The sequence below is a fragment of the Crinia signifera genome, chromosome 1 (assembly GCF_055691185.1).
Source record: "Crinia signifera chromosome 1, ASM5569118v1, whole genome shotgun sequence".
Lineage (NCBI taxonomy): Eukaryota > Metazoa > Chordata > Amphibia > Anura > Myobatrachidae > Crinia > Crinia signifera.
The window spans coordinates 471,843,923-471,871,633 of NC_139217.1; the positions used below are offsets into that span (position 1 = coordinate 471,843,923).

Consider the following 27,711-nt stretch of genomic DNA (forward strand, 5'->3'; position numbering starts at 1 on the left):
AATTACTGTGGTCAGGTTCTGCCTGTACACACTCTACTGCCCTAGTATATGTCTGCTGCTAGCCAAGGCGCAGTACCGCAGGCGGCCAGTAGGTGACAGCAAGCGGCCGTCCTCTCTATGGTTTCTCTGCTCCCTCTCTATGGTGCCGTTACCCTGGTGACTTTGGTCTGTTCTTCCGGGTCCTCCCGACCTCAGAAATTCAGAATCAATGTGAGGACTGAGAGCTGCCCAGGTGTGTATACATTCATTGTATTGTGCTATATGTATAGCCCCCCCTCCCCCCACGTATACCTCACCCCCACTATGAGGTATGGTGCATAGCCCGCAGTATACCTCACCTGTATGGTGCATAGCCCGCAGTATACCTCACCTGTATGGTGCGTAGCCCGCAGTATACCTCACCTGTATGGTGCGTAGCCCGCAGTATACCTCACCTGTATGGTGCGTAGCCCGCAGTATACCTCACCTGTATGGTGCGTAGCCCGCAGTATACCTCACCTGTATGGTGCGTAGCCCGCAGTATACCTCACCTGTATGGTGCGTAGCCCGCAGTATATCTCACCTGTATGGTGCGTAGCCTGCAGTATACCTCACCTGTATGGTGCATAGCCCGCAGTATACCTCACCTGTATGGTGCATAGCCCGCAGTATACCTCACCTGTATGGTGCATAGCCCGCAGTATACCTCACCTGTATGGTGCATAGCCCGCAGTATACCTCACCTGTATGGTGCATAGCCCGCAGTATACCTCACCTGTATGGTGCGTAGCCCGCAGTATACCTCACCTGTATGGTGCGTAGCCCGCAGTGTACCTCACCTGTATGGTGCGTAGCCCGCAGTGTACCTCACCTGTATGGTGCGTAGCCCGCAGTGTACCTCACCTGTATGGTGCGTAGCCCGCAGTGTACCTCACCTGTATGGTGCGTAGCCCGCAGTGTACCTCACCTGTATGGTGCGTAGCCCGCAGTATACCTCACCTGTATGGTGCGTAGCCCGCAGTATACCTCACCTGTATGGTGCGTAGCCCGCAGTATACCTCACCTGTATGGTGCGTAGCCCGCAGTATACATCACCTGTATGGTGCGTAGCCCGCAGTATACCTCCCCTGTATGGTGCGTAGCCCGCAGTGTACCTCACCTGTATGGTGCGTAGCTCGCAGTGTACCTCACCTGTATGGTGCGTAGCCCGCAGTGTACTTCACCTGTATGGTGCGTAGCCCGCAGTATACTTCACCTGTATGGTGCGTAGCCCGCAGTATACCGCACCTGTATGGCGTGTAGCCCGCAGTATACCTCACCTGTATGGCGCGTAGCCCGCAGTATACCTCACCTGTATGGTGCGTAGCCCGCAGTGTACCTCACTTGTATGGTGCGTAGTCCGCAGTGTACTTCACCTGTATGGTGCGTAGCCCGCAGTATACTTCACCTGTATGGTGCGTAGCCCGCAGTATACCTCACCTGTATGGTGCGTAGCCCGCAGTATACCTCACCTGTGTGGCGCGTAGCCCCCAGTGTACCTCACCTGTATGGCGCGTAGCCCCCAGTGTACCTCACCTGTATGGCGCGTAGCCCCCAGTGTACCTCACCTGTATGGCGCGTAGCCCCCAGTGTACCTCACCTGTATGGCGCGTAGCCCCCAGTGTACCTCACCTGTATGGCGCGTAGCCCCAGGGTACCTCACCTGTATGGCGCGTAGCCCCAGGGTACCTCACCTGTATGGCGCGTAGCCCCCAGGGTACCTCACCTGTATGGCGCGTAGCCCCCAGGGTACCTCACCTGTATGGCGCGTAGCCCCCAGGGTACCTCACCTGTATGGCGCATAGCCCGCAGTGTACCTCACCTGTATGGCGCGTAGCCCCCAGTGTACCTCACCTGTATGGCGCGTAGCCCCCAGTATAACTCACCTGTATACTATTACTATATAACCCTAGGAAACTTCACCTGTTTAATGGATATCCCCTGTATGCCTCACCTGTATGCTTTATACCTTACCTATAAAGTGTATAACGCCCTGTATAGCGCGTAGCTCCCGGTGTACCTCACCTGTATACTGCAAAGCCCTCAGTATACCTCACCTGTATAGTGCGTAGCCCCCGGTATACCTCACCTGTATAGCGCGTAGCTCCCGGTATACCTCACCTGTATACTGCATAGCCCCCGGTATACCTCACATGTATGAAGCGTAGTCCCCGGTATACCTCACCTGTATAGTGCGTAGGCCCCGGTATACCTCACCTGTATAGCACGTAGCCAACGGTATACGCCCTCCTCTGTACCTCCCCGTTTTACTGTACGGCCTCCTCTGTACATCCCCTGTGTTCTGTACGGCCTCCTCTGTACCTCACCTATAGTCTATATCAGGCATTTCCAACCGCCAGCTGTTGGGAAACTACAAGTCCCATCATGCCTTGCCAGAGTTTTGCTATTAGGGAATGCTTAAACTATTGCAAGGCATTCTGGGATGTATAGTTTCTCAACAGTTTAGGGGCCAAGGTTGAACATGCTTGGTCTATGGGGCTTATTCTGGTTCACTCGCAAAGGCACAATCACTCTCTAATGGACAAAACCATATGTACTGCAGGTGGGGCAGATGTAAAGACTTTCTGGCAGCGATACGGGAGCGGGCTTGGGGATCGCAAGGGTTAAAACCTGTGCAATCTGCATGCGATCCAGATGAGATTTTGACTATATAGTCAAAATCTCATGCACATTGTACAAGTGTGTACACACCATTAGATGTGGGTGTTTTATTGTTTCTGTGCAGGGTAAATACTGTCTGCTTTATTTTTAAACTGCAATATAGATATTAGTTTGAGGTACAAAACCCACCCAAATCTAAAGCCCTGTACAGACACTTCTTTTTGCTTTAGATTTGATGTTAGATTCGATTTTCTATTAGATCTGGCATTAGATCTGTACTTTTGCATTCAATATCGAATTCGATTTACATTCATGGTACATTCTACACATTCGATTTACTGGATCAAATTCGATATTTCATTGGCTGCACAGTAGATTTTTCTGTTCGATTTTGAGAAAACGGGAGCGCGCATCGAATCGAATGCAGAGTGTCCTAAAAACCATTCGATGTGGATTCGATATTGCTTCTATAAGCAAAATCTAATCGAAAATAGCCAAAAATTGAAGCGTGTGTACAGGGCTTCTCTCTCTCTGCACGTTACATCAGCCCCACCTGCAGTGCACATGGTTTTGTCCTTTAGAGAGTGATTGTGACTTTGCGAGTGAACTAGAATAACCCCGTATATCCTCCCTGTATACCTCACCTGTATAATTTGGTACTCCCGTCCAGCATAAATAACATCAGTTTGGAGGGTCCCAGGTGTTGGGCACAGTTTAAGGTGCATTGCCTGCTTGGTTCCTGAGCTACATATAGTCACACCTGTCAGGAACTCCATGGCCCCTGAGATACCATGTGGGGTAATCTGTGCTTTCTGATATTCTGGTGCTTAGGTAATGAACACTTAAGGCCCCCATACACTATGCGATTTTGGGCCGATTTCACCCAATTTCGGCACTTTGGGCCGATAAATCGGGTGAAATCTGCCCAAAATCGCATGTTTGTGACATCTGATCCAATCTGATGCGCGTTCCCGTGCTCATCAGATTGGATCAGGTGGTCGGACCTGCTGAACATATGATATATCGGAATCTGAGCCATCATGGGCGCTTTTTAGCACCCACGATGTTTCAGATCCGATATATCTATAGAACTCCGGGTACCTCCTCTCCGGCGCTGTGGACCTCCTCCAGTCCAACCCCCAGTGTAGTAGCAGCAGCCGGGGTCACAGGAAGGGGCAGACGCGATGGGAGGACAGAGGGCGGCAGTGAAAAGACACTTCCCTCCCTGCTTCAATCTAGATGACAGCACGGGTTCTACAGCCCGGAGCCTCCCTCTCCCCTGCTGCTGAATGTCTGCTTTAAAGCCCGGACACCCCCCCCTCCTCTCTTAGCATTTCTCCTCATTAGCAGCCCCTGTAACTATTGTTATTGAGCTGTACAAGGTCACCCAAGTTATCTCCACGTGCTAATCTCCAACCTTTCCTGTTATTCTCACCCTCCTGTGCACACAGGGATTGACTGTGTGGTGCGGCAGAGTCACCTCCAGAAGTGACCGCTTCCTTTCAGTGTTAGGAGTGAACCCATAGTTCTGTACATTCATCTGGCCACGTGCTACGGTTCCATCTGTGTACAACAGTAGTCCAGAGTGGCCACAAGTCTCAGGGTCTGAGTCTGGGCTGCCTGTGACAAGTCAGTGCCTGTCACAGTTATTTGTACCACAGTCATGAGGCCTCATTACTCCTGTGTAGGTCAGCCCGCCATAACACATATAGCCTAGTGTAGTACTGCAGTGTTATCTGTATCCTCTGTAACCAGGTCCGTTGTACCGATTCCCCATTAGATCTCCCAGGATGAAGAAGGGGGCTGTGCTACTTTTCCTGGCCTGGCTTTCCGTCCTGTATTATTCCAGCATCTGGCTCTTCATGAGCGGCTTCCTTCTCATGAGAATTGAGCTGAACAACCAAAGTCAGTGTTCTGAGCCTCCATCCCTGGAGCCTCTGAGGAGTCCTGAGGCCACTTCCTGTTGGTTTCCGCAGAGGTTCGATAAGGCTGTCATCATCATTATTGATGCTTTGAAATATGACTTCGCCAAGTATGACCCGGGAATCGCCAACCCAAAGCCATACCAGAACAAGATGGAAGTGATTCACCAGCTCACCACATCTCAGCCACGGCATGCCAGACTCTACCCATTCCGCGCCGACCCCCCCACCACCACCATGCAGAGGATTAAGGGCTTCACCACCGGTTCATTGCCAACCTTCGTGGACGTGGGCAGTAACTTTGCCAGCTACGCCATTCAAGAAGACAACCTGATCCACCAACTGGTGCAGAGCGGTGAGTGTGGAAAACGTGATCCCCTTACAGGAATCCTAGGATGGCAGTGTGGACGGTGTAATGGGTTCAATTCCCACCATGGCCATAACTGTGGGGAGTTTGTATTTTCTCCCCGTACTTGTGTAGGTTTCCTGCGGCTGCCCCGGTTTTGGTTAATATACTCCATTAAACTGAACTGTAGTGTGGCAGTGTGTATGAAGTGTTCACTCTAGGAGTGACAGCGGGGAGGGCGCCGGGGGGCGGACCGGGCACACCGACGTCACAGCTGGGGCGTGCCCGGGCCGCCACCGTCATCAAAGGCCCGGCCCCTCCGAAGCCACTGTGCTGCCGGGGAAGCACCGGGCTGGGCTTCGCCGTGAGGCTGTTTTAGCGGGGTGCTGCGAGAGGGGCAGGGCGCATTTTGCCCTTTAAAAATCGGGCAGGGCGCAGCGCCCCGCTAAAACAACCTAGCGGGAACACTATATATATGTATTTAGGTCAGACTAGATAGTTTCTTATCTCATCTCACCACTAATATTTGCCTTAAGGAAGAAGACCAGCAGACTCCTATATTTCTATGTATCACCCAGGGGGCAGTAAGGATTTGGGTGGGTGTAGATGTAGAAGGGGCTGTGCAGGGCTTAGAAGGGTGTCTGGATGCAGGGGGGGGGGGTTGCACTGCGGAGACTTGGATGATGGGGCTCCCTGCATGTTGTTGACACCACTGATGTATCCAGCATAATCTGTAAACTGGCTCAGTGCTGGAACCGACAACGCCGGATAATCGGCGTTCTCCCCGTAGTAACAGAACAGGGAGCTGGAAACAGAATACCACCTTCTGTCCATATGGTATATAATATCGTTAGTGTGAATGGAACTTCCTCTGACCTAGAATACACTCTGTGCACTGACCGTACATTGCCGTTTGCAGGGAAGAGAGTCGTGTTTATGGGAGATGACACCTGGGATGGGCTGTTCCCCAAACACTTCCACAAGTCCTACTTCTTCCCGTCCTTCAACGTAAAGGACCTGCACACCGTGGACGATGGGATCTTGCAGCACCTGCATCCTACAGGTAAGGGTCTGACCTCCTGCAGAGACTTGTCCAGGTCAGATCTACTGAAGAGCTTCCACTGTGGACAGAGCCAGGAGACGTGAGGGTCAGGCAGGGTAATGCTGGATATGCTTCTGCCCTTTTATGGGGTGAAATTACTATTGGTTCATAACTGGGTGTACTCTGATACATGCAGTAATTGTGATATTTAATATGAAAGGAAAAGGCAGAAAATAGTAACATTTCCGTCCTTACAAAGGAACAAATTGGGGTGTATCGGTAAATAGGGCGTATCGTTCACACGTCTGGATACTGCTTTGATTCGTCTTCACGGAGTAGCGCTTCCCTAAATGATGCATCTGCTGCGGCTACAGTATATACCCCTCTATACTGCATCCTAACCACCAGCTCTTCTCTTCTCTCAGTGGATGGGGGGGACTGGGACGTCCTGGTTGCCCACTTCCTTGGGGTTGATCATTGTGGACATAAACACGGCCCGGACCACCCAGAGACCGCCAAGAAGCTGATGCAGATGAATCACATGATCCGGTGAGTGCGCCTTGCTGCTTCTGTTGTGCACATTTGTGACTGCTTATGTGACCAGCTTCCAGCGCTGTGGACGTCATTAATAATCACCTAGTACTCACCAAATCCCCCAGTTAGAGATCCGTAATCTCATGTGACAAATCATCTGTAATGTTTATTACTCTGTAGTTTTACAGCAACAATGAGTTAATGTAAAGTGTTGTGTTACAAACAAGGAGTAAGGTAGAATGTCCTTTGTTTATTGGCCCACAGCTCACTCGTAGAGCATCTGGATGATAAGACCCTGCTGGTGGTGGCTGGAGACCACGGTATGACAGACACTGGTGACCACGGAGGCGACAGCGAGAATGAAGTGACTGCAGCGCTCTTCTTGTACAGCAAGACCCCGCTGTTTATGGACCAGCTCCATACGGTACTGCTGCAGGGGTGGGGACATCCGTCTCCTGTGTTACAGTACTGTGGGTTTGTATGAGTGTACCAGGGTTGTAGCATGGCTGGGTGTCTGTCTGATGGTACCAGGCTTGTAGCACAGCTGGGTATTTATATGAGGGAACCAGGATGTGGCACATGTGCCTATGAGGTGTGACGTGGCCGGGTGTATATCTGAGGCTATGGTCTGTGGTATGGCCGGGTGTATATCTGAGTCTATGGGCTGTGGTATGGCCGGGTGTATATCTGAGTCTATGGGCTGTGGTATGGCCGGGTGTATATCTGAGTCTATGGGCTGTGGTATTGCTGGGTGTGTATCTGAGTCTATGGGCTGTGGTATGGCCGGGTGTATATCTGAGGCTATGGTCTGTGGTATGGCCGGGTGTATATCTGAGGCTATATGGGCTGTGGTATGGCCGGGTGTATATCTGAATCTATGGGCTGTGGTATGGCCGGGTGTATATCTGAATCTATGGGCTGTGGTATGGCCGGGTGTATATCTGAGGCTGTGGGCTGTGGTATGGCCGGGTGTATATCTGGGTCTATGGGCTGTGGTATGGCCGGATGTATATATGAGTCTATGGGCTGTGGTATGGCCGGGTGTATATCTGAGTCTATGGGCTGTGGTATGGCCGGGTGTATATCTGAGTCTATGGGCTGTGGTATTGCTGGGTGTGTATCTGAGTCTATGGGCTGTGGTATGGCCGGGTGTATATCTGAGTCTATGGGCTGTGGTATGGCCGGGTGTATATCTGAGTCTATGGGCTGTGGTATGGCCGGGTGTATATCTGAGTCTATGGGCTGTGGTATGGCCGGGTGTATATCTGAGTCTATGGGCTGTGGTATTGCCGGGTGTATATCTGAGTCTATGGGCTGTGGTATGGCTGGGTGTATATCTGAGTCTATGGGCTGTGGTATTGCCGGGTGTATGTCTTATTCTATGGGCTGTGGTATGGCCGGGTGTATATCTGAGGCTATGGTATGTGGTAAGGCCGGGTGTATGTCTGAGGCTATGGGCTGTGGAATGGTCGGGTGTATATCTGAGTCTATGGGCTGTGGAATGGCCGGGTGTATATCTGAGGCTATGGTCTGTGGTATGGCCGGGAGTATATCTGAGGCTATATGGGCTGTGGTATGGCCGGGTGTATGTCTGATTCTATGGGCTGTGGTATGGCCGGGTGTGTATCTGAGGCTATGGGCAGTGGTATGGCCGGGTGTATATCTGAGGCTATGGGCTGTGGTAAGGCCGGGTGTATATCTGAGGCTATGGTCTGTGGTATGGCTGGGTGTATATCTGAGGCTATGATTGTAAGCTTGCGAGCAGGGCCCTCCTACATTTTGACTGTCTGTAAATACCCTGTTTTGTTGTATCACTGTCCCCTTTGTAAAGCGCAACGGAATATGCTGCGCTATATAAAAAACTGTTAATAAATAAAATATGGTCTGTGATATGGCTGGGTGTATATCTGAGTCTATGGGCTGTGGTATGGCTGGGTGTATATCTGAGTCTATGGGCTGTGGAATGGCCGGGTGTATATCTGAGGCTATGGTCTGTGGTATGGCCGGGTGTATATCTGAGGCTATGGGCTGTGGTATGGCCGGGTGTATGTCTGATTCTATGGGCTGTGGTATGGCCGGGTGTATGTCTGATTCTATGGGCTGTGGTATGGCCGGGTGTATATCTGAGGGGGATGCGGTCATTTGGTCTACTGCATTATGGTAGAAAGTCATTAGGTCGAATCCATTAGGTCGACATGCTAAAAGGTCGACATGACTCTAGGTCGACATGGGAAAAGGTCGACATGATTCTAGTTCGAAAGGTCATTAGTTCGAAAGGTCATTAGTTCGACATGGTCTATGTCGACATTCACAAGGTCGACATGGAGTTTTTCACTGTTTTTTGAGCCAACATGTGCCGACAGGCGGTATTTCATGCCCTACCATCCACTAGGGCGTGGTGGGAGAATAAAATAGTGTGCCGAGCGTAGCGAGGCACCTTGCCCGACGCATTGCGAGCGCAGCGAGCGATGCGAGGGGATGCAGTGCACTTTAAACTGTGTCCATGTCGACTGTGTTGACATTCAGGTAAAAAAACAGTGAAAAACCCCATGTCGACCTTGTGAATGTCGACATAGACAATGTCGAACTAATGACCTTGTCGAACTAATGACCTGTCGAACTAATGACCTTTCGACCTAGAATCATGTCGACCTTTTCCCATGTCGACCTAGAATCATGTCGACCTTTTAGCATGTCGACCTAATGGATTCGACCTAATGACTTTCTACCATAATGCAATAGACCAAATGATCCCAACCCATCTGAGGCTATGGGCTGTGGTATGGCCGGGTGTATATCTGAGGCTATGGGCTGTGGTAAGGCCGGGTGTATATCTGAGGCTATGGTCTGTGGTATGGCTGGGTGTATATCTGAGGCTATGATTGTAAGCTTGCGAGCAGGGCCCTCCTACATTTTGACTGTCTGTAAATACCCTGTTTTGTTGTATCACTGTCCCCTTTGTAAAGCGCAACGGAATATGCTGCGCTATATAAAAAACTGTTAATAAATAAAATATGGTCTGTGGTATGGCTGGGTGTATATCTGAGTCTATGGGCTGTGGTATGGCTGGGTGTATATCTGAGGCTATGGTCTGTGGTAAGGCCGGGTGTATATCTGATTCTATGGGCTGTGGTATGGCCGGGTGTATGTCTGATTCTATGGGCTGTGGTATGGCTGGGTGTATATCTGAGGCTATGGTCTGTGGTATGGCTGGGTGTATATCTGAGGCTGTGGTATGGCCGGGTGTATATCTGGGTCTATGGGCTGTGGTATGGCCGGGTGTATATCTGAGTCTATGGGCTGTGGTATGGCCGGGTGTATGTCTTATTCTATGGGCTGTGGTATGGCCGGGTGTATATCTGAGGCTATGGTCTGTGGTAATGCCGGGTGTATGTCTGAGGCTATGGGCTGTGGTATGGCTGGGTGTATATCTTAGGCTATGGGCTGTGGTATGGCCGGGTGTATGTCTGATTCTATGGGCTGTGGTATGGCCGGGTGTATATCTGAGTCTATGGGCTGTGGTATGGCCGGGTGTATATCTGAGTCTATGGGCTGTGGTAAGACCGGGTGTATATCTGAGTCTATGGGCTGTGGTAAGACCGGGTGTATATCTGAGTCTATGGGCTGTGGAATGGCCGGGTGTGTATCTGAGTATATAGGCTGTGGAATGGTCGGGTGTATATCTGAGTCTATGGGCTGTGGTATGGCCGGGTGTATATCTGAGTCTATGGGCTGTGGTATGGCCGGGTGTGTATCTGAGTCTATGGGCTGTGGAATGGCCGGGTGTATATCTGAGGCTATGGGCTGTGGAATGGCCGGGTGTATATCTGATTCTATGGGCTGTGGTATGGTCGGGTGTATATCTGAGTCTATGGGCTGTGGAATGGCCGGGTGTATATCTGAGGCTATGGTCTGTGGTATGGCCGGGTGTGTATCTGAGGCTATGGGCTGTGGTATGGCCGGGTGTATGTCTGATTCTATGGGCTGTGGTATGGCCGGGTGTATATCTGAGGGGGATGCGGTCATTTGGTCTACTGCATTATGGTAGAAAGTCATTAGGTCGAATCCATTAGGTCGACATGCTAAAAGGTCGACATGACTCTAGGTCGACATGGGAAAAGGTCGACATGATTCTAGTTCGAAAGGTCATTAGTTCGAAAGGTCATTAGTTCGACAGGTCATTAGTTCGACAAGGTCATTAGTTCGACATGGTCTATGTCGACATTCACAAGGTCGACATGGAGTTTTTCACTGTTTTTTGAGCCAACATGTGCCGACAGGCGGTATTTCATGCCCTACCATCCACTAGGGCGTGGTGGGAGAATAAAATAGTGTGCCGAGCGTAGCGAGGCACCGTGCCCGACGCATTGCGAGCGCAGCGAGCGATGCGAGGGGATGCAGTGCACTTTAAACTGTGTCCATGTCGACTGTGTTGACATTCAGGTAAAAAAACAGTGAAAAACCCCATGTCGACCTTGTGAATGTCGACATAGACAATGTCGAACTAATGACCTTGTCGAACTAATGACCTGTCGAACTAATGACCTTTCGACCTAGAATCATGTCGACCTTTTCCCATGTCGACCTAGAATCATGTCGACCTTTTAGCATGTCGACCTAATGGATTCGACCTAATGACTTTCTACCATAATGCAATAGACCAAATGATCCCAACCCATCTGAGGCTATGGGCTGTGGTATGGCCGGGTGTATATCTGAGGCTATGGGCTGTGGTAAGGCCGGGTGTATATCTGAGGCTATGGTCTGTGGTATGGCTGGGTGTATATCTGAGGCTATGATTGTAAGCTTGCGAGCAGGGCCCTCCTACATTTTGACTGTCTGTAAATACCCTGTTTTGTTGTATCACTGTCCCCTTTGTAAAGCGCAACGGAATATGCTGCGCTATATAAAAAACTGTTAATAAATAAAATATGGTCTGTGGTATGGCTGGGTGTATATCTGAGTCTATGGGCTGTGGTATGGCTGGGTGTATATCTGAGGCTATGGTCTGTGGTAAGGCCGGGTGTACTGTATGTCTGAGGCTATGGGCTGTGGTATGGCCGGGTGTATATCTGATTCTATGGGCTGTGGTATGGCCGGGTGTATGTCTGATTCTATGGGCTGTGGTATGGCTGGGTGTATATCTGAGGCTATGGTCTGTGGTATGGCTGGGTGTATATCTGAGGCTGTGGTATGGCCGGGTGTATATCTGGGTCTATGGGCTGTGGTATGGCCGGGTGTATATCTGAGTCTATGGGCTGTGGTATGGCCGGGTGTATGTCTTATTCTATGGGCTGTGGTATGGCCGGGTGTATATCTGAGGCTATGGTCTGTGGTAATGCCGGGTGTATGTCTGAGGCTATGGGCTGTGGTATGGCTGGGTGTATATCTTAGGCTATGGGCTGTGGTATGGCCGGGTGTATGTCTGATTCTATGGGCTGTGGTATGGCCGGGTGTATATCTGAGTCTATGGGCTGTGGTATGGCCGGGTGTATATCTGAGTCTATGGGCTGTGGTAAGACCGGGTGTATATCTGAGTCTATGGGCTGTGGTAAGACCGGGTGTATATCTGAGTCTATGGGCTGTGGAATGGCCGGGTGTGTATCTGAGTATATAGGCTGTGGTATGGTCGGGTGTATATCTGAGTATATGGGCTGTGGTATGGCCGGGTGTATATCTGAGTCTATGGGCTGTGGTATGGCCGGGTGTGTATCTGAGTCTATGGGCTGTGGAATGGCCGGGTGTATATCTGAGGCTATGGGCTGTGGAATGGCCGGGTATATATCTGATTCTATGGGCTGTGGTATGGTCGGGTGTATATCTGAGTATATAGGCTGTGGAATGGTCGGGTGTATATCTGAGGCTATGGTCTGTGGAATGGCCGGGTGTATATCTGATTCTATGGGCTGTGGAATGGCCGGGTGTATATCTGGGTCTATGGGCTGTGGAATGGTCGGGTGTATATCTGAGTATATAGGCTGTGGAATGGCCGGGTGTATATCTGGGTCTATGGGCTGTGGTATGGCCGGGTGTATATCTGAGGCTATGGTCTGTGGTATGGCTGGGTGTATATCTGAGTCTATGGGCTGTGGTATGGCCGGGTGTGTATCTGAGTCTATGGGCTGTGGAATGGTCGGGTGTATATCTGAGGCTATGGGCTGTGGAATGGCCGGGTGTATATCTGAGTATATGGGCTGTGGAATGGTCGGGTGTATATCTGAGGCTATGGGCTGTGCAATGGCCGGGTGTATATCTGAGTATATGAGCTGTGGTATGGCCGGGTGTATATCTAGGTCTATGGGCTGTGGAATGGCCGGGTGTATATCTGAGTATATGGGCTGTGCAATGGCCGGGTGTATATCTGAGTCTGTGGGCTGTGGTATGGCCGGGTGTATATCTGAGTCTATGGGCTGTGGTATGGTCGGGTGTATATCTGAGTCTATAGGCTGTGGAATGGCCGGGTGTATATCTGAGTCTATGGGCTGTGGTATGGCCGGGTGTATATCTGAGTCTATGGGCTGTGGAATGGCCGGGTGTATATCTGAGTCTATAGGCTGTGGAATGGCCGGGTGTATATCTGAGTCTATAGGCTGTGGAATGGCCGGGTGTATATCTGAGTATATGGGCTGTGGAATGGTCGGGTGTATATCTGAGTCTATAGGCTGTGGAATGGTCGGGTGTATATCTGAGGCTATGGGCTGTGGAATGGCCGGGTGTATATCTGATTCTATGGGCTGTGGTATGGCCGGGTGTATATCTGATTCTATGGGCTGTGGTATGGTCAGGTGTATATCTGAGTATATAGGCTGTGGAATGGTCGGGTGTATATCTGAGGCTATGGTCTGTGGAATGGCCGGGTGTATATCTGATTCTATGGGCTGTGGAATGGCCGGGTGTATATCTGGGTCTATGGGCTGTGGAATGGTCGGGTGTATATCTGAGTATATAGGCTGTGGAATGGCCGGGTGTATATCTGGGTCTATGGGCTGTGGTATGGCCGGGTGTATATCTGAGGCTATGGTCTGTGGTATGGCTGGGTGTATATCTGAGTCTATGGGCTGTGGTATGGCCGGGTGTGTATCTGAGTCTATGGGCTGTGGAATGGTCGGGTGTATATCTGAGGCTATGGGCTGTGGAATGGCCGGGTGTATATCTGAGTATATGGGCTGTGGAATGGTCGGGTGTATATCTGAGGCTATGGGCTGTGCAATGGCCGGGTGTATATCTGAGTATATGAGCTGTGGTATGGCCGGGTGTATATCTAGGTCTATGGGCTGTGGAATGGCCGGGTGTATATCTGAGTATATGGGCTGTGGTATGGCCGGGTGTATATCTGAGTCTATGGGCTGTGGTATGGTCGGGTGTATATCTGAGTCTATAGGCTGTGGAATGGCCGGGTGTATATCTGAGTCTATGGGCTGTGGTATGGCCGGGTGTATATCTGAGTCTATGGGCTGTGGAATGGCCGGGTGTATATCTGGGTCTATGGGCTGTGGAATGGTCGGGTGTATATCTGAGTATATAGGCTGTGGAATGGCCGGGTGTATATCTGGGTCTATGGGCTGTGGTATGGCCGGGTGTATATCTGAGGCTATGGTCTGTGGTATGGCTGGGTGTATATCTGAGTCTATGGGCTGTGGTATGGCCGGGTGTGTATCTGAGTCTATGGGCTGTGGAATGGCCGGGTGTATATCTGGGTATATGGGCTGTGGAATGGTCGGGTGTATATCTGAGGCTATGGGCTGTGGAATGGCCGGGTGTATATCTGAGTATATGGGCTGTGGAATGGTCGGGTGTATATCTGAGGCTATGGGCTGTGCAATGGCCGGGTGTATATCTGAGTATATGAGCTGTGGTATGGCCGGGTGTATATCTAGGTCTATGGGCTGTGCAATGGCCGGGTGTATATCTGAGTCTATGGGCTGTGGTAAGACCGGGTGTATATCTGAGTCTATGGGCTGTGGTAAGAACGGGTGTATATCTGAGTCTATGGGCTGTGGAATGTCCGGGTGTGTATCTGAGTATATAGGCTGTGGAATGGTCGGGTGTATATCTGAGTCTATGGGCTGTGGAATGGCCGGGTGTATATCTGAGGCTATGGGCTGTGGAATGGCCGGGTGTATATCTGATTCTATGGGCTGTGGTATGGTCGGGTGTATATCTGAGTATATGGGCTGTGGTATGGCCGGGTGTATATCTGAGTCTATGGGCTGTGGTATGGCCGGGTGTGTATCTGAGTCTATGGGCTGTGGAATGGCCGGGTGTATATCTGAGGCTATGGGCTGTGGAATGGCCGGGTGTATATCTGATTCTATGGGCTGTGGTATGGTCGGGTGTATATCTGAGTATATAGGCTGTGGAATGGTCGGGTGTATATCTGAGGCTATGGGCTGTGGAATGGCCGGGTGTATATCTGATTCTATGGGCTGTGGAATGGCCGGGTGTATATCTGGGTCTATGGGCTGTGGAATGGTCGGGTGTATATCTGAGTATATAGGCTGTGGAATGGCCGGGTGTATATCTGGGTCTATGGGCTGTGGTATGGCCGGGTGTATATCTGAGGCTATGGTCTGTGGTATGGCTGGGTGTATATCTGAGTCTATGGGCTGTGGAATGGTCGGGTGTATATCTGAGGCTATGGGCTGTGGAATGGCCGGGTGTATATCTGAGTATATGGGCTGTGGAATGGTCGGGTGTATATCTGAGGCTATGGGCTGTGCAATGGCCGGGTGTATATCTGAGTATATGAGCTGTGGTATGGCCGGGTGTATATCTAGGTCTATGGGCTGTGGAATGGCCGGGTGTATATCTGAGTCTATGGGCTGTGGAATGGTCGGGTGTATATCTGAGTATATGAGCTGTGGTATGGCCGGGTGTATATCTAGGTCTATGGGCTGTGGAATGGCCGGGTGTATATCTGAGTATATGGGCTGTGCAATGGCCGGGTGTATATCTGAGTCTGTGGGCTGTGGTATGGCCGGGTGTATATCTGAGTCTATGGGCTGTGGTATGGTCGGGTGTATATCTGAGTCTATAGGCTGTGGAATGGCCGGGTGTATATCGGAGTCTGTGGGCTGTGCAATGGCCGGGTGTATATCTGAGTCTAAAGGCTGTGGAATGGCCGGGTGTATATCTGAGGCTATGGGCTGTTGCATGGTCGGGTGTATATCTGAGTCTATAGGCTGTGGAATGGCCGGGTGTATATCTGAGTCTATGGGCTGTGGTATGGCGGGGTGTATATCTGAGTATATGGGCTGTGGAATGGCCGGGTGTATATCTGAGTCTATAGGCTGTGGAATGGCCGGGTGTATATCTGAGTCTATGGGCTGTGGAATGGTCGGGTGTATATCTGAGTCTATAGGCTGTGGAATGGCCAGGTGTATATCTGAGTATATGGGCTGTGGAATGGTCGGGTGTATATCTGAGTCTATAGGCTGTGGAATGGTCGGGTGTATATCTGAGGCTATGGGCTGTGGAATGGCCGGGTGTATATCTGAGTCTATGGGCTGTGGTATGGCCGGGTGTATATCTGAGTCTATGGGCTGTGGTATGGCGGGGTGTATATCTGAGTATATGGGCTGTGGAATGGCCGGGTGTATATCTGAGTCTATAGGCTGTGGAATGGCCGGGTGTATATCTGAGTCTATAGGCTGTGGAATGGCCGGGTGTATATCTGAGTATATGGGCTGTGGAATGGTCGGGTGTATATCTGAGTCTATAGGCTGTGGAATGGTCGGGTGTATATCTGAGGCTATGGGCTGTGGAATGGCCGGGTGTATATCTGAGTCTATGGGCTGTGGTATGGCCGGGTGTATATCTGAGTATATGGGCTGTGGAATGGCCGGGTGTATATCTGAGTCTATAGGCTGTGGAATGGCCGGGTGTATATCTGAGTCTATAGGCTGTGGAATGGCCGGGTGTATATCTGAGTCTATAGGCTGTGGAATGGCCGGGTGTATATCTGAGTCTATAGGCTGTGGAATGGTCGGGTGTATATCTGAGTCTATAGGCTGTGCAATGGCTGGGTGTATATCTGAGTCTATAGGCTGTGGAATGGCTGGGTGTATATCTGAGTATATAGGCTGTGGAATGGCCGGGTGTATATCTGAGTCTATAGGCTGTGGAATGGCCGGGTGTATATCTGAGTCTATAGGCTGTGGAATGGCCGGGTGTATATCTGAGTCTATGGGCTGTGGTATGGCCGGGTGTATATCTGAGTCTATGGGCTGTGCAATGGCCGGGTGTATTTGGGGATTGTACATGTACACACACATATATATAATAGTGTTGTTCCTTTAGGCCCCTGCAGCCGTCCCTCAGGTGAATTTGGTGCCGAGCCTTTCCCTGCTGCTGGGAATCCCCATCCCATACAGTAACCTGGGGGCTGTGATGGACGACCTCTTCTGGTGGTCTGCGGATGAAGATAAGTTATCGGCTCTTCGTACAAAGGCCCAGGCGTATCAGCTGAACGCCCAGCAGGTGCGGTGTAGGTTCCCTTGTTCTGTATACATCCACCCCAGCTGATGATATGTATGTAGTGCGTGGCCTCGGCGTTACTCTTGATTCCTTTCTCTCCTTTAAACCACACATTCAGCATCTCTCACAGTCCACTCCTTCCCAGGATCAGACCCTATCTCAAACAGGATGCTACAATGTGCCTCATCCACTCACTGGTCATCTCCAGATTGGACTAATGCAGAGTTGGGCAACACCGGCCCTCCAGATGTTAATGAACTACACATCCCAGGATGCTTTGCATTAGTTTTGCTATGTGGCCATGCTGAAGCTGATGCAAGGCATGCTGGGATGTGTAGTTCATCAACATCTGGAGGGCCGGTGTTGCCCAGCCGTGGACTAATGTAATCTCATCCTATGTGGCCTCCCTGACATCTGCTGAGCTGCTGCCCGGCTCATCTTCCTCTCCACATGCACTACATCCACTTCCCATCTCTTTCAACCCTGAATACAATTCATGCTCCTCACTTACAAAGCCATCACCCAGTCCTCTCCCACCTACATATCTGACCTGGTCTCTCTTCACACTCCCACCCACCCTCTCCGCTCCACAAATGCACGTCACCTCTCCTGTCAACTGGTGAATTCCTCCCCAAGATTTTGGCCGTTTATCTCTGTAATTCTCTACCCCTCCCTATCAGACTCTCCACCACCCTACAAAACTTTAAATGGGCTCTTAAGACCCACTTCATTAGACCGAGCCATCTCTCATCCTAACCTTCTGTCTATGGTCACTTCTACCCTTTCTGTGTCACTCCTGTCTGTCTGCCCCTCCCCTTTACAATGTAAGCCGTCACGAGCAGGACCCTCTCTCCTCATGTGCTTTACTTGTAATATATAGATCTTTGCCACCCTAATAATTGCTTCAGTGTCCTGTCCCCTGATGGATCTGTCTTGTACTTGTCCTAAATTGCCTTGTACTGTAACTTTCTGCTCACTTATGTATTGTTAGGCGCTGCGGAACCCTTGTGGCACCATATAAATAATAATATGGATGACCGACAGCTGCCTTCCCTCTCTCGCAGGTGGCTCGTTACCTGGTCTCCTACTCCCAGGCTGCAGGGGACCTTCCCCCGGAGAAGATGCGGGTCCTAGAAGATCTCTTCTCCTCGGTGAAATCGGAGTACGAGCAGCTTATGTCGGAGTGGGACCTGCGCACTGCGTCCGGCGCAGAGATGGAGGCCCGTCTGCAGCGGTTCATACAACGTCCGAAGCTCTACCTCCGCCAAGCCAGGGACATGTGCATGGAGACCTGGGCCCGCTTCCACCCGCTGCGCATGATCATCGGCTGCCTCCTCCTGTCCGTGTCCTGTTTCCTCAGTTATATGATCGCGGAGATGGCACCAACCTTGAACGTGTCCTGCAGGGATTTGCTGGGATACCCCCTCGCCTTACCTGCGTCGGTGTTGGCCACGCTCGGCCTGGGTGTGTGGACTTCTGTGGTTGAGCTAGATGTCGTTTCTCTCTGCGCTTCAGCCTGTGCGGTCTCTCAGATGAGCTTCTTCTACGTGTTCAGAAAAAGGACGTCAGTGCAGCTGAGGTGGTGGTCCCATCCCACGTCCGCCTTACTCTCCGGACCCTGCGCTGTGCTTTTCTTCCGCTGCTGCGTCCTGTTCTCAGACAGCTTCGTGGTGGCAGAGGGGAAAGTGGCGCCTTTCTTCCTCACATCTCTGCTCATGTGGACGGTGGTGAAACTACACTGGGACGGCAAGCTAACACTCCCCACTCTAACCCCACTAGGGGGCGAGTCCCTGAAACCATCTGCTTCCCCGGTGTACAGGAAGGACGGATCTCGGCTATTGTGGCTGCTGCTGGCCTTGGGGGTCTGCACCCGCCTCTCTGGATTCTTTCATAACTGCCGGGAGGAGAGCCCAGACTGTCAGCCGTCCCCATTCCTGACCCCTCTATCTAGTGTACAAGACCTTCAGATTAAGAACTTCTCCTATGTCTGCTGCGTCATGTGTCTTGGGGTTATCATCTTTCTTGTCAGGAAGTGGCTGCAGCATTACGGAAACCTCAACAGCCCCTCCCCACCGGTGCTGTATGTACGCTGGGGGTTCCCACTTATTGCACTGGGAATCTCCTGCTTCTGGGCCCTTAGCTCAGGGACGGAAGACAGCCTGGCCAACCTACGAGAACTCACGCATCTGGCCCTCGTGGCCTGCCCCCGGGTTATTTACGTCTTCTCCGGGCTTGGCCTGCTGTTGGTACTTTGGAACCCTATGACCGTTTTTATGAAGAGGAGCCGGGACCCCAATGCGGACAGCACAGTAACCACCTACCGGGGAGCCCCTGGTTCTCAGGCTGAACTGCAGCACATCATCCCACAGATCTACCGGAAGATGCAGCGCTCGCTGAAGAGCCGGCTCCAGCAGGGAGGTGAGGCGGCGGACGGAAAGAAAGGGACATCGGTTGAGGCCTACGGGCTGGGCAGTGTGTACTCAGCCGCGGTGGTCCTCACCCTGACGCTCCTCACCTTGGTTCTGATATTACTGCACAGTGAGAGAATGACCCCAGCGTTCCTGCTCCTGATTCTGGAGGCTTACGTTGTCCTGCACATCCACGGAAACGTGTCGAACCTCTATGCTGATGGAACTGGTGAGTACATACTTGTATCCACAGGGGAGAAGAGAAATGAATGGCAGCTGGTAAATCGCATTAGAATGACGGTTACAGTGTATTATAATGTAAGCTGCACTGCATTGAATGATTGGTTTAATGGAGGTCTCTGTCGCATTCGGCAGATGAGGCGCAGCACCCCTGCTGGTCAGGTGTCCACAGCACTCAGGAACTTTAATACATTTGTAATGTAAATCTAAGTCAACATTGCCAAGCTCAAACCACTGTCTTCAGGACAAACATGTCATGCACCAAAATAAAATGACGGTGTTTGTCCTGAAGACAGTGGTTTAAGCTTGGCAATGTTGAGTTACGCGATAACATTTTAATACATGTATTATAGTGGCAAATCTCCGATTGCCGTCCCTCCATTGAAAGTATATTTGTACATGCTAATTCCATGTTGGACTGGATACCGGGATCAAAGTAATATATTTTATCGAGCGCCGGAGCTCTACGTAAATACTGAGTTTTTTTTTTAATACGTTTATTTTACAAAATTTGTGTCCCAGAGATTATGTACATGATGCGCAGAACCCAGTATTTGTATTATTGTCTACTGCAGGGGTTCCCAATCTTTTTTGAATCACGGCACCCTGGAGTATCAGAATTTTTTCACGGCACCCCTAAGCCAAAAATAAAATAATTAGACTGGGTTTATATGCAATTCTTAAGGTCAGTTATGTGGTAAAGGACAGGATTTGCTTCTGTTTGTACACATTTTATGATTGGCAGCCACCAAGCACTGGTTTTGCTCATAAATAATGAACCATTAATAATTTGAGTTGGTCCTGAACCACCAACCCAAGGCACCCCTGCATGTGTCCCGAGGCACCCCAGGGAGCCACGGCGCACAGTTTGGGAACCACTGGTCTACTGTAAGAATCTTCAGATGACTTAAACAATATTCTGGCTTTTTCCTTTTTAATAATAAAATTAGAGAACCCAGCGGAAGTTTTGTACTGTGAACATTTGGCCTTTCGCCGTGGTAACACCAGGATGTTGTACAAATCATTGTATTGTAGATTAATGTCCTGCTGCGTTGTGCTCACATAAGTGCCATTTATGTGTATGGCTGTACAGTGACCCCGGCCAGAATATACCGATTTACCAGCAGCGCCAGGTTTTCCAGTAATTGCTGAAACAAGGAGCAGTCAGTGTCAGACTGATTGCTTGTTCCACCGAGTGGCTGTATCATTAAATGGCTCCTAGGACAACTGCGGTCCATATTCTACATATAATATAGGTAAATGGGAGCCGGTGTTAGACTTGACCGCTGTTGTAGGGAGGAAACCAGTTCAGTTATTTCAGCCGGCACCACCTACCGGTCATCCAGCAAGATGGCTGCTCTCAGCTGGCACAGCCTACGGGGCATCCAGCAAGATGGCTGCTCTCAGCCGGCACAGCCTACGGGGCATCCAGCAAGATGGCTGCTCTCAGCCGGCACTGCCTACCGGTCATCCAGCAAGGTGGCTGCTCTCAGCTTAGCCTACGGGGCATCCAGCAATATGGCTGCACTCAGACGGAACTGCCTACGGGGCATCCAGCAATATGGCTGCACTCAGCCGGCACTGCCTACGGGGCATCCAGCAAGATGGCTGCTCTCAGCCGGCACTGCCTACCGGTCATCCAGCAAGGTGGCTGCTCTCAGCTGGCACAGCCTACGGGGCATCCAGCAAGATGGCTGCTCTCAGCCGGCACTGCCTACCGGTCATCCAGCAAGGTGGCTGCTCTCAGCTGGCACAGCCTACGGGGCATCCAGCAATATGGCTGCACTCAGACGGAACTGCCTACGGGGCATCCAGCAATATGGCTGCACTCAGCCGGCACTGCCTACGGGGCATCCAGCAAGATGGCTGCACTCAGCCGGCACTGCCTACGGGGCATCCAGCAATATGGCTGCACTCAGACGGAACTGCCTACGGGGCATCCAGCAAGATGGCTGCACTCAGCCGGCACTGCCTACGGGGCATCCAGCAAGATGGCTGCACTCAGCCGGAACTGCCTACGGGGCATCCTGCAAGATGGCTGCACTCAGCCGGCACTGCCTACGGGTCATCCAGCAAGATGGCTGCACTCAGCTGGCACTGCCTACGGGTCATCCTGCAAGATGGCTGCACTCAGCCGGCACTGCCTACGGGTCATCCTGCAAGATGGCTGCACTCAGCCGGAGCATCACTGTCATTTGACGTGAAAACACCTCAATAAGCAAATGAAAAGAACGTTAAAGAAAAGGAGTTTTATTTGAATGCCAAACTTGTTTTGCAATTTCTCCTTCTTAACAAATTAATATTACTTCATTACTAACAATTATTGATTTTCTCATAAAGAGATGTACAAATACAAATGGCTCAGTGTTATCTTGTATGTTGTTTTTTACCGGCAGATATGTTTTATGTACCGTGGTACGCCGTTATAGCGTGGGCACTCATTGCCACCCAGAGCTTCTACTCCACCGGTCACCAGCCAGTCTTCCCAGCCATCCACTGGAATGCGGCATTCGTAGGGTTCCAAGATGGACATACAGGCAATGTGGTCCCGGCTCTCCTTGTGGCAGCCAATACCTTCTCCTCTAACATCCTCTTCTCAGGTAACAATGGCTGTGACCAGGTTCTGTATCACTTTCCTTTCTGTATTGTGCTATATATGTTACTGTAATGCATGGTGCCTTCTCCCAATAATAAGACCTGGGACTGCAATATGTGCAGTATGCGTGCCACTGGTATCTCCCCCATCTCGGCTTATTATACAGATGGGGTTATCCCTGGTATCCTCATACAACATGCTGGCTAATCAGCCTCAGTCCTGTGATATTTGAGCATAGTGGTGGGGATAATAATTAGTGTAGACAGTAGTTTAGATGCAAAAGGAGAGTGAGGGGGACAGTACTCTAGAAAGTGTGGGAGGAGAGTTTTTGTCCCCAAGGGCAGGGTAGGCAGAGTACAGTTTGGGGGGAGTAGTAGGAGGCCGTGGTCAGGGCAGGCGGAGTACAGTTGGGGAGGGGAGTAGGTGGCCGTGCTCAGGGCAGGCGGTGTACAGATGGGGGGAGTAGTAGGTGGCCATTGTCAGGGCAGGGAGGGTACAGATGGGAGTAGTAGGTGACCGTGGTCAGGGCAGGTGGCGTACAGTTGAGGAGTAGTAGGTGGCCGTGGTCAGGGCAGGCGGAGTACAGTTGAGGAGTAGTAGGTGGCCGTGGTCAGGGCAGGCGGAGTACAGTTGAGGAGTAGTAGGTTGCCATGGTCAGGGCAGGCAGAGTACAGATGGGAGTAGTAGGTGGCCGTGGTCAGGGCAGGCGGAGTACAGTTGAGGAGTAGTAGGTGGCCGTGGTCAGGGCAGGCGGAGTACAGATGGGGGGAGTAGTAGGTGGCCGTGGTCAGGGCAGGCAGAGTACAGTTGAGGAGTAGTAGGTGGCCGTGGTCAGGGCAGGCGGAGTACAGATGGGGGGAGTAGTAGGTGGCCATGGTCAGGGCAGGTGGAGTACAGATGGGGGGAGTAGTAGGTGGTCAGGGCAGGCGGAGTACAGATGGGGGGAGTAGTAGGTGGCCGTGGTCAGGGCAGGCAGAGTACAGTTGAGGAGTAGTAGGTGGCCGTGGTCAGGGCAGGCGGAGTACAGATGGGGGGGGGAGTAGTAGTGGCTTGTTGTCTGACTAGGCGGAGTACAGATGAGGAGTAGTAGGTGGCAGTGGTCAGGGCAGGCGGAGTACAGATGGGGGGAGTAGTAGATGGCCATGGTCAGGGCAGGCGGAGTACAGATGGGGGGGGGGAGTAGTAGTGGCTTGTTGTCTGACTAGGCGGAGTACAGATGAGGAGTAGTAGGTGGCAGTGGTCAGGGCAGGCGGAGTACAGATGGGGGGAGTAGTAGGTGGCCTTGGTCAGGGCAGGCAGAGTACAGATGGGGGGAGTAGTAGGTGGCCGTGGTCAGGGCAGGCGGAGTACAGATGGGGGGAGTAGTAGGTGGCCATGGTCAGGGCAGGCGGAGTACAGATGGGGGGAGTAGTAGGTGGCCATGGTCAGGGCAGGCGGAGTACAGATGGGGGGAGTAGTAGGTGGCCATGGTCAGGGCAGGCGGAGTACAGATGGGGGGAGTAGTAGGTGGCCGTGGTCAGGGCAGGCAGAGTACAGTTGAGGAGTAGTAGGTGGCCATGGTCAGGGCAGGCGGAGTACAGATGGGGGGAGTAGTAGGTGGCCATTGTCAGGGCAGGGAGAGTACAGATGGGAGTAGTAGGTGGCCGTGGTCAGGGCAGGCGGAGTACAGTTGAGGAGTAGTAGGTTGCCATGGTCAGGGCAGGCAGAGTACAGATGGGAGTAGTAGGTGACCGTGGTCAGGGCAGGCGGAGTACAGTTGAGGAGTAGTAGGTGGCCGTGGTCAGGGCAGGCGGAGTACAGTTGAGGAGTAGTAGGTGGCCGTGGTCAGGGCAGGCGGAGTACAGTTGAGGAGTAGTAGGTGGCCGTGGTCAGGGCAGGCGGAGTACAGTTGAGGAGTAGTAGGTGGCCGTGGTCAGGGCAGGCGGAGTACAGATGGGGGGAGTAGTAGGTGGCCGTGGTCAGGGCAGGCGGAGTACAGTTGAGGAGGGGGGGGGGGGAGTAGTAGGTGGCCATGGTCAGGGCAGGTGGAGTACAGTTGAGGAGTAGTAGGTGGCCATGGTCAGGGCAGGCCTTGTACAGATGGGGGGGCGTAGTAGGTGGCCATGGTCAGGGCAGGCGGGGTACAGATGGGGGGGGAGTAGTAGGTGGCCATGGTCAGGGCAGGTGGAGTACAGATGGGGGGAGTAGTAGGTGGTCAGGGCAGGCGGAGTACAGATGGGGGGAGTAGTAGGTGGCTGTGGTCAGGGCAGGCAGAGTACAGTTGAGGAGTAGTAGGTGGCCGTGGTCAGGGCAGGCGGAGTACAGATGGGAGTAGTAGGTGGCCGTGGTCAGGGCAGGCGGAGTACAGTTGAGGAGTAGTAGGTTGCCATGGTCAGGGCAGGCAGAGTACAGATGGGAGTAGTAGGTGACCGTGGTCAGGGCAGGCGGAGTACAGTTGAGGAGTAGTAGGTGGCCGTGGTCAGGGCAGGCGGAGTACAGTTGAGGAGTAGTAGGTGGCCGTGGTCAGGGCAGGCGGAGTACAGTTGAGGAGTAGTAGGTGGCCGTGGTCAGGGCAGGCGGAGTACAGTTGAGGAGTAGTAGGTGGCCGTGGTCAGGGCAGGCGGAGTACAGTTGAGGAGGGGGGGGGGGGAGTAGTAGGTGGCCATGGTCAGGGCAGGTGGAGTACAGTTGAGGAGTAGTAGGTGGCCATGGTCAGGGCAGGCCTTGTACAGATGGGGGGGCGTAGTAGGTGGCCATGGTCAGGGCAGGCGGGGTACAGATGGGGGGGGGAGTAGTAGGTGGCCATGGTCAGGGCAGGTGGAGTACAGATGGGGGGAGTAGTAGGTGGTCAGGGCAGGCGGAGTACAGATGGGGGGAGTAGTAGGTGGCTGTGGTCAGGGCAGGCAGAGTACAGTTGAGGAGTAGTAGGTGGCCGTGGTCAGGGCAGGCGGAGTACAGATGGGGGGAGTAGTAGGTGGCCGTGGTCAGGGCAGGCGGAGTACAGTTGAGGAGGGGGGGGGGGAGTAGTAGGTGGCCATGGTCAGGGCAGGTGGAGTACAGTTGAGGAGTAGTAGGTGGCCATGGTCAGGGCAGGCCTTGTACAGATGGGGGGGCGTAGTAGGTGGCCATGGTCAGGGCAGGCGGGGTACAGATGGGGGGGGAGTAGTAGGTGGCCATGGTCAGGGCAGGTGGAGTACAGATGGGGGGAGTAGTAGGTGGTCAGGGCAGGCGGAGTACAGATGGGGGGAGTAGTAGGTGGCTGTGGTCAGGGCAGGCAGAGTACAGTTGAGGAGTAGTAGGTGGCCGTGGTCAGGGCAGGCGGAGTACAGATGGGGGGAGTAGTAGGTGGCCGTGGTCAGGGCAGGCAGAGTACAGTTGAGGAGTAGTAGGTGGCCGTGGTCAGGGCAGGCGGAGTACAGATGGGGGGAGTAGTAGGTGGCCATGGTCAGGGCAGGTGGAGTACAGATGGGGGGAGTAGTAGGTGGTCAGGGCAGGCGGAGTACAGATGGGGGGAGTAGTAGGTGGCCGTGGTCAGGGCAGGCAGAGTACAGTTGAGGAGTAGTAGGTGGCAGTGGTCAGGGCAGGCGGAGTACAGATGGGGGGGGGGGTAGTAGTGGCTTGTTGTCTGACTAGGCGGAGTACAGATGAGGAGTAGTAGGTGGCCATGGTCAGGGCAGGCGGAGTACAGATGGGGGGAGTAGTAGGTGGCCTTGGTCAGGGCAGGCAGAGTACAGATGGGGGGAGTAGTAGGTGGCCGTGGTCAGGGCAGGCGGAGTACAGATGGGGGGGGGGAGTAGTAGGGGCTGCTTGTCTGACTAGGCGGAGTACAGATGAGGAGGAGTAGTAGGTGGTCATGGTCAGGGCATGTGGAGTACAGATGGGGGGAGTAGTAGGTGGTCAGGGCAGGCGGAGTACAGATGGGGGGAGTAGTAGGTGGCCGTGGTCAGGGCAGGCAGAGTACAGTTGAGGAGTAGTAGGTGGCCGTGGTCAGGGCAGGCGGAGTACAGATGGGGGGAGTAGTAGGTGGCCGTGGTCAGGGCAGGCAGAGTACAGATGAGGAGTAGTAGGTGGCCTTGGTCAGGGCAGGCAGAGTACAGATGAGGAGTAGTAGGTGGCCTTGGTCAGGGCAGGCAGAGTACAGATGGGGGGAGTAGTAGGTGGCAGTGGTCAGGGCAGGCGGAGTACAGATGGGGGGGGGGGAGTAGTAGGGGCTTGTTGTCTGACTAGGCGGAGTACAGATGAGGAGGAGTAGTAGGTGGCCATGGTCAGGGCAGGTGGAGTACAGATCGGGGGAGTAGTAGGTGGTTGTGGTCTGGATAGATTCTTCTGTATGTCACTGTTGTAATGAAGTTCTGTGTTCTCCCCTGAGGAAGCCGGATCCTGTCTGTTACTGCTTTGGCCGTTTCTGTGTGAAGCCCCCACAAGCCGGAAGAAGAAGACAAAGGGGGAGAGCCGGGAGGGTGAGACAGGCGAGGATGACCTGCCCATGATGGAGATGAGGCTGAGGGAGAACCCAGACAAGTTCTACAGGGCTCTACTGCAGCTCGGGACCAAGTACCTCTTCATCCAGGGAGTTCAGGTATTCTGACCACTGCCCCGTGCTCCCATACGCTGAGCTTCATTCCCATTACACACCTGATTTATTCACTCCACTATACCTCCCGACAGCTCCTGTCCTGCGTCTGCGCTGCCATGATCCTGCGTCGCCATCTAATGGTCTGGAAAGTGTTTGCACCAAAGTAAGTGAAGGATAGTTTTATAACCAGGAGATGTTGCCGTGTCCTTTCATTGGTTGTAGACTGATCCCTAATCTCTCTGGTCTCCTGCCCACCCCCCAGGTTCCTGTTTGAAGCGCTGGGTTTTGCCATCAGCAGCATCTTCCTCCTCTTTGGGATAGCGCTGATCTTCAGAGTCGATTGTACAGTCAGTGACTGGTTCAAGAACCTCATTAACCAGAAGACCAGGTAGCGCTGGAGTGTCCTAATCCTCTATATTCCGGATCAACCAGCCAACAAAAATGCTGCTCAGAATTCACTCAGTGCCTCAAGAACCGTTCTACCCAGCTGCCGGAACATGTGCTACAGCGTAATCCACAACCCAGTGTCTGGTGATAAACCTGCAGCCGGTGGAAGACTAAAGGCTTGTGGCGGACTATATGCTCATGTGCGGCATCTGTAACCGTTCCGGCTGTTGGATGTAACTGATTATTGCAGTTCCGGTGCGCTATATGCATGAAATAGGAAATCTCCTTAAGGTTCTAGTACAACCGCTGTGACTCTCCACAACGTTTACTGTACTGTACCGGACTGTGTAAACTATAGGAAATAATCTATTACATTCTAGGTCAGAAGAAATGCACAATACTGAGAAAAGAAGCAAAATGTTACTGCCAAACCGGGGATGCAGCACACTGCGGTGCGCTGCGCACATTGCGTAGCTGGCCGCAGGGGTAACTAAGGAATGAATTGTTCAATGTGTGAATGTGGAGCTTGTTCTTCATGAATTAAAAACTAATATGATTTTCTTAA

At 52.2% G+C, this 27,711-nt stretch overlaps 1 protein-coding gene across 3 annotated transcripts; it reads left to right on the forward strand.

The window, feature by feature from the left end:
• Nucleotides 1-77: 77 nt before the first annotated feature.
• Nucleotides 78-27,711, forward strand: PIGO (phosphatidylinositol glycan anchor biosynthesis class O). Of its 3 annotated transcripts, none has more exons than XM_083155414.1 (11): nt 78-232; nt 4,421-4,917; nt 5,828-5,971; nt 6,376-6,499; nt 6,749-6,908; nt 16,784-16,963; nt 18,025-19,597; nt 22,005-22,208; nt 26,557-26,762; nt 26,852-26,922; nt 27,022-27,711. In XM_083155414.1, the coding sequence occupies exons 2-11, from the start codon at nt 4,431-4,433 to the stop codon at nt 27,149-27,151; spliced, it is 3,279 nt and encodes a 1,092-aa protein (XP_083011540.1). In that variant the 5' UTR covers nt 78-232; nt 4,421-4,430; the 3' UTR covers nt 27,152-27,711. The 3 variants fall into 3 exon arrangements, with proteins under 3 accessions (XP_083011540.1, XP_083011541.1, XP_083011539.1); XM_083155413.1 differs by having other exon boundaries at nt 148-232; nt 4,396-4,917; XM_083155415.1 differs by lacking the exons at nt 26,852-26,922; nt 27,022-27,711 and having other exon boundaries at nt 145-232; nt 4,396-4,917; nt 26,553-26,747.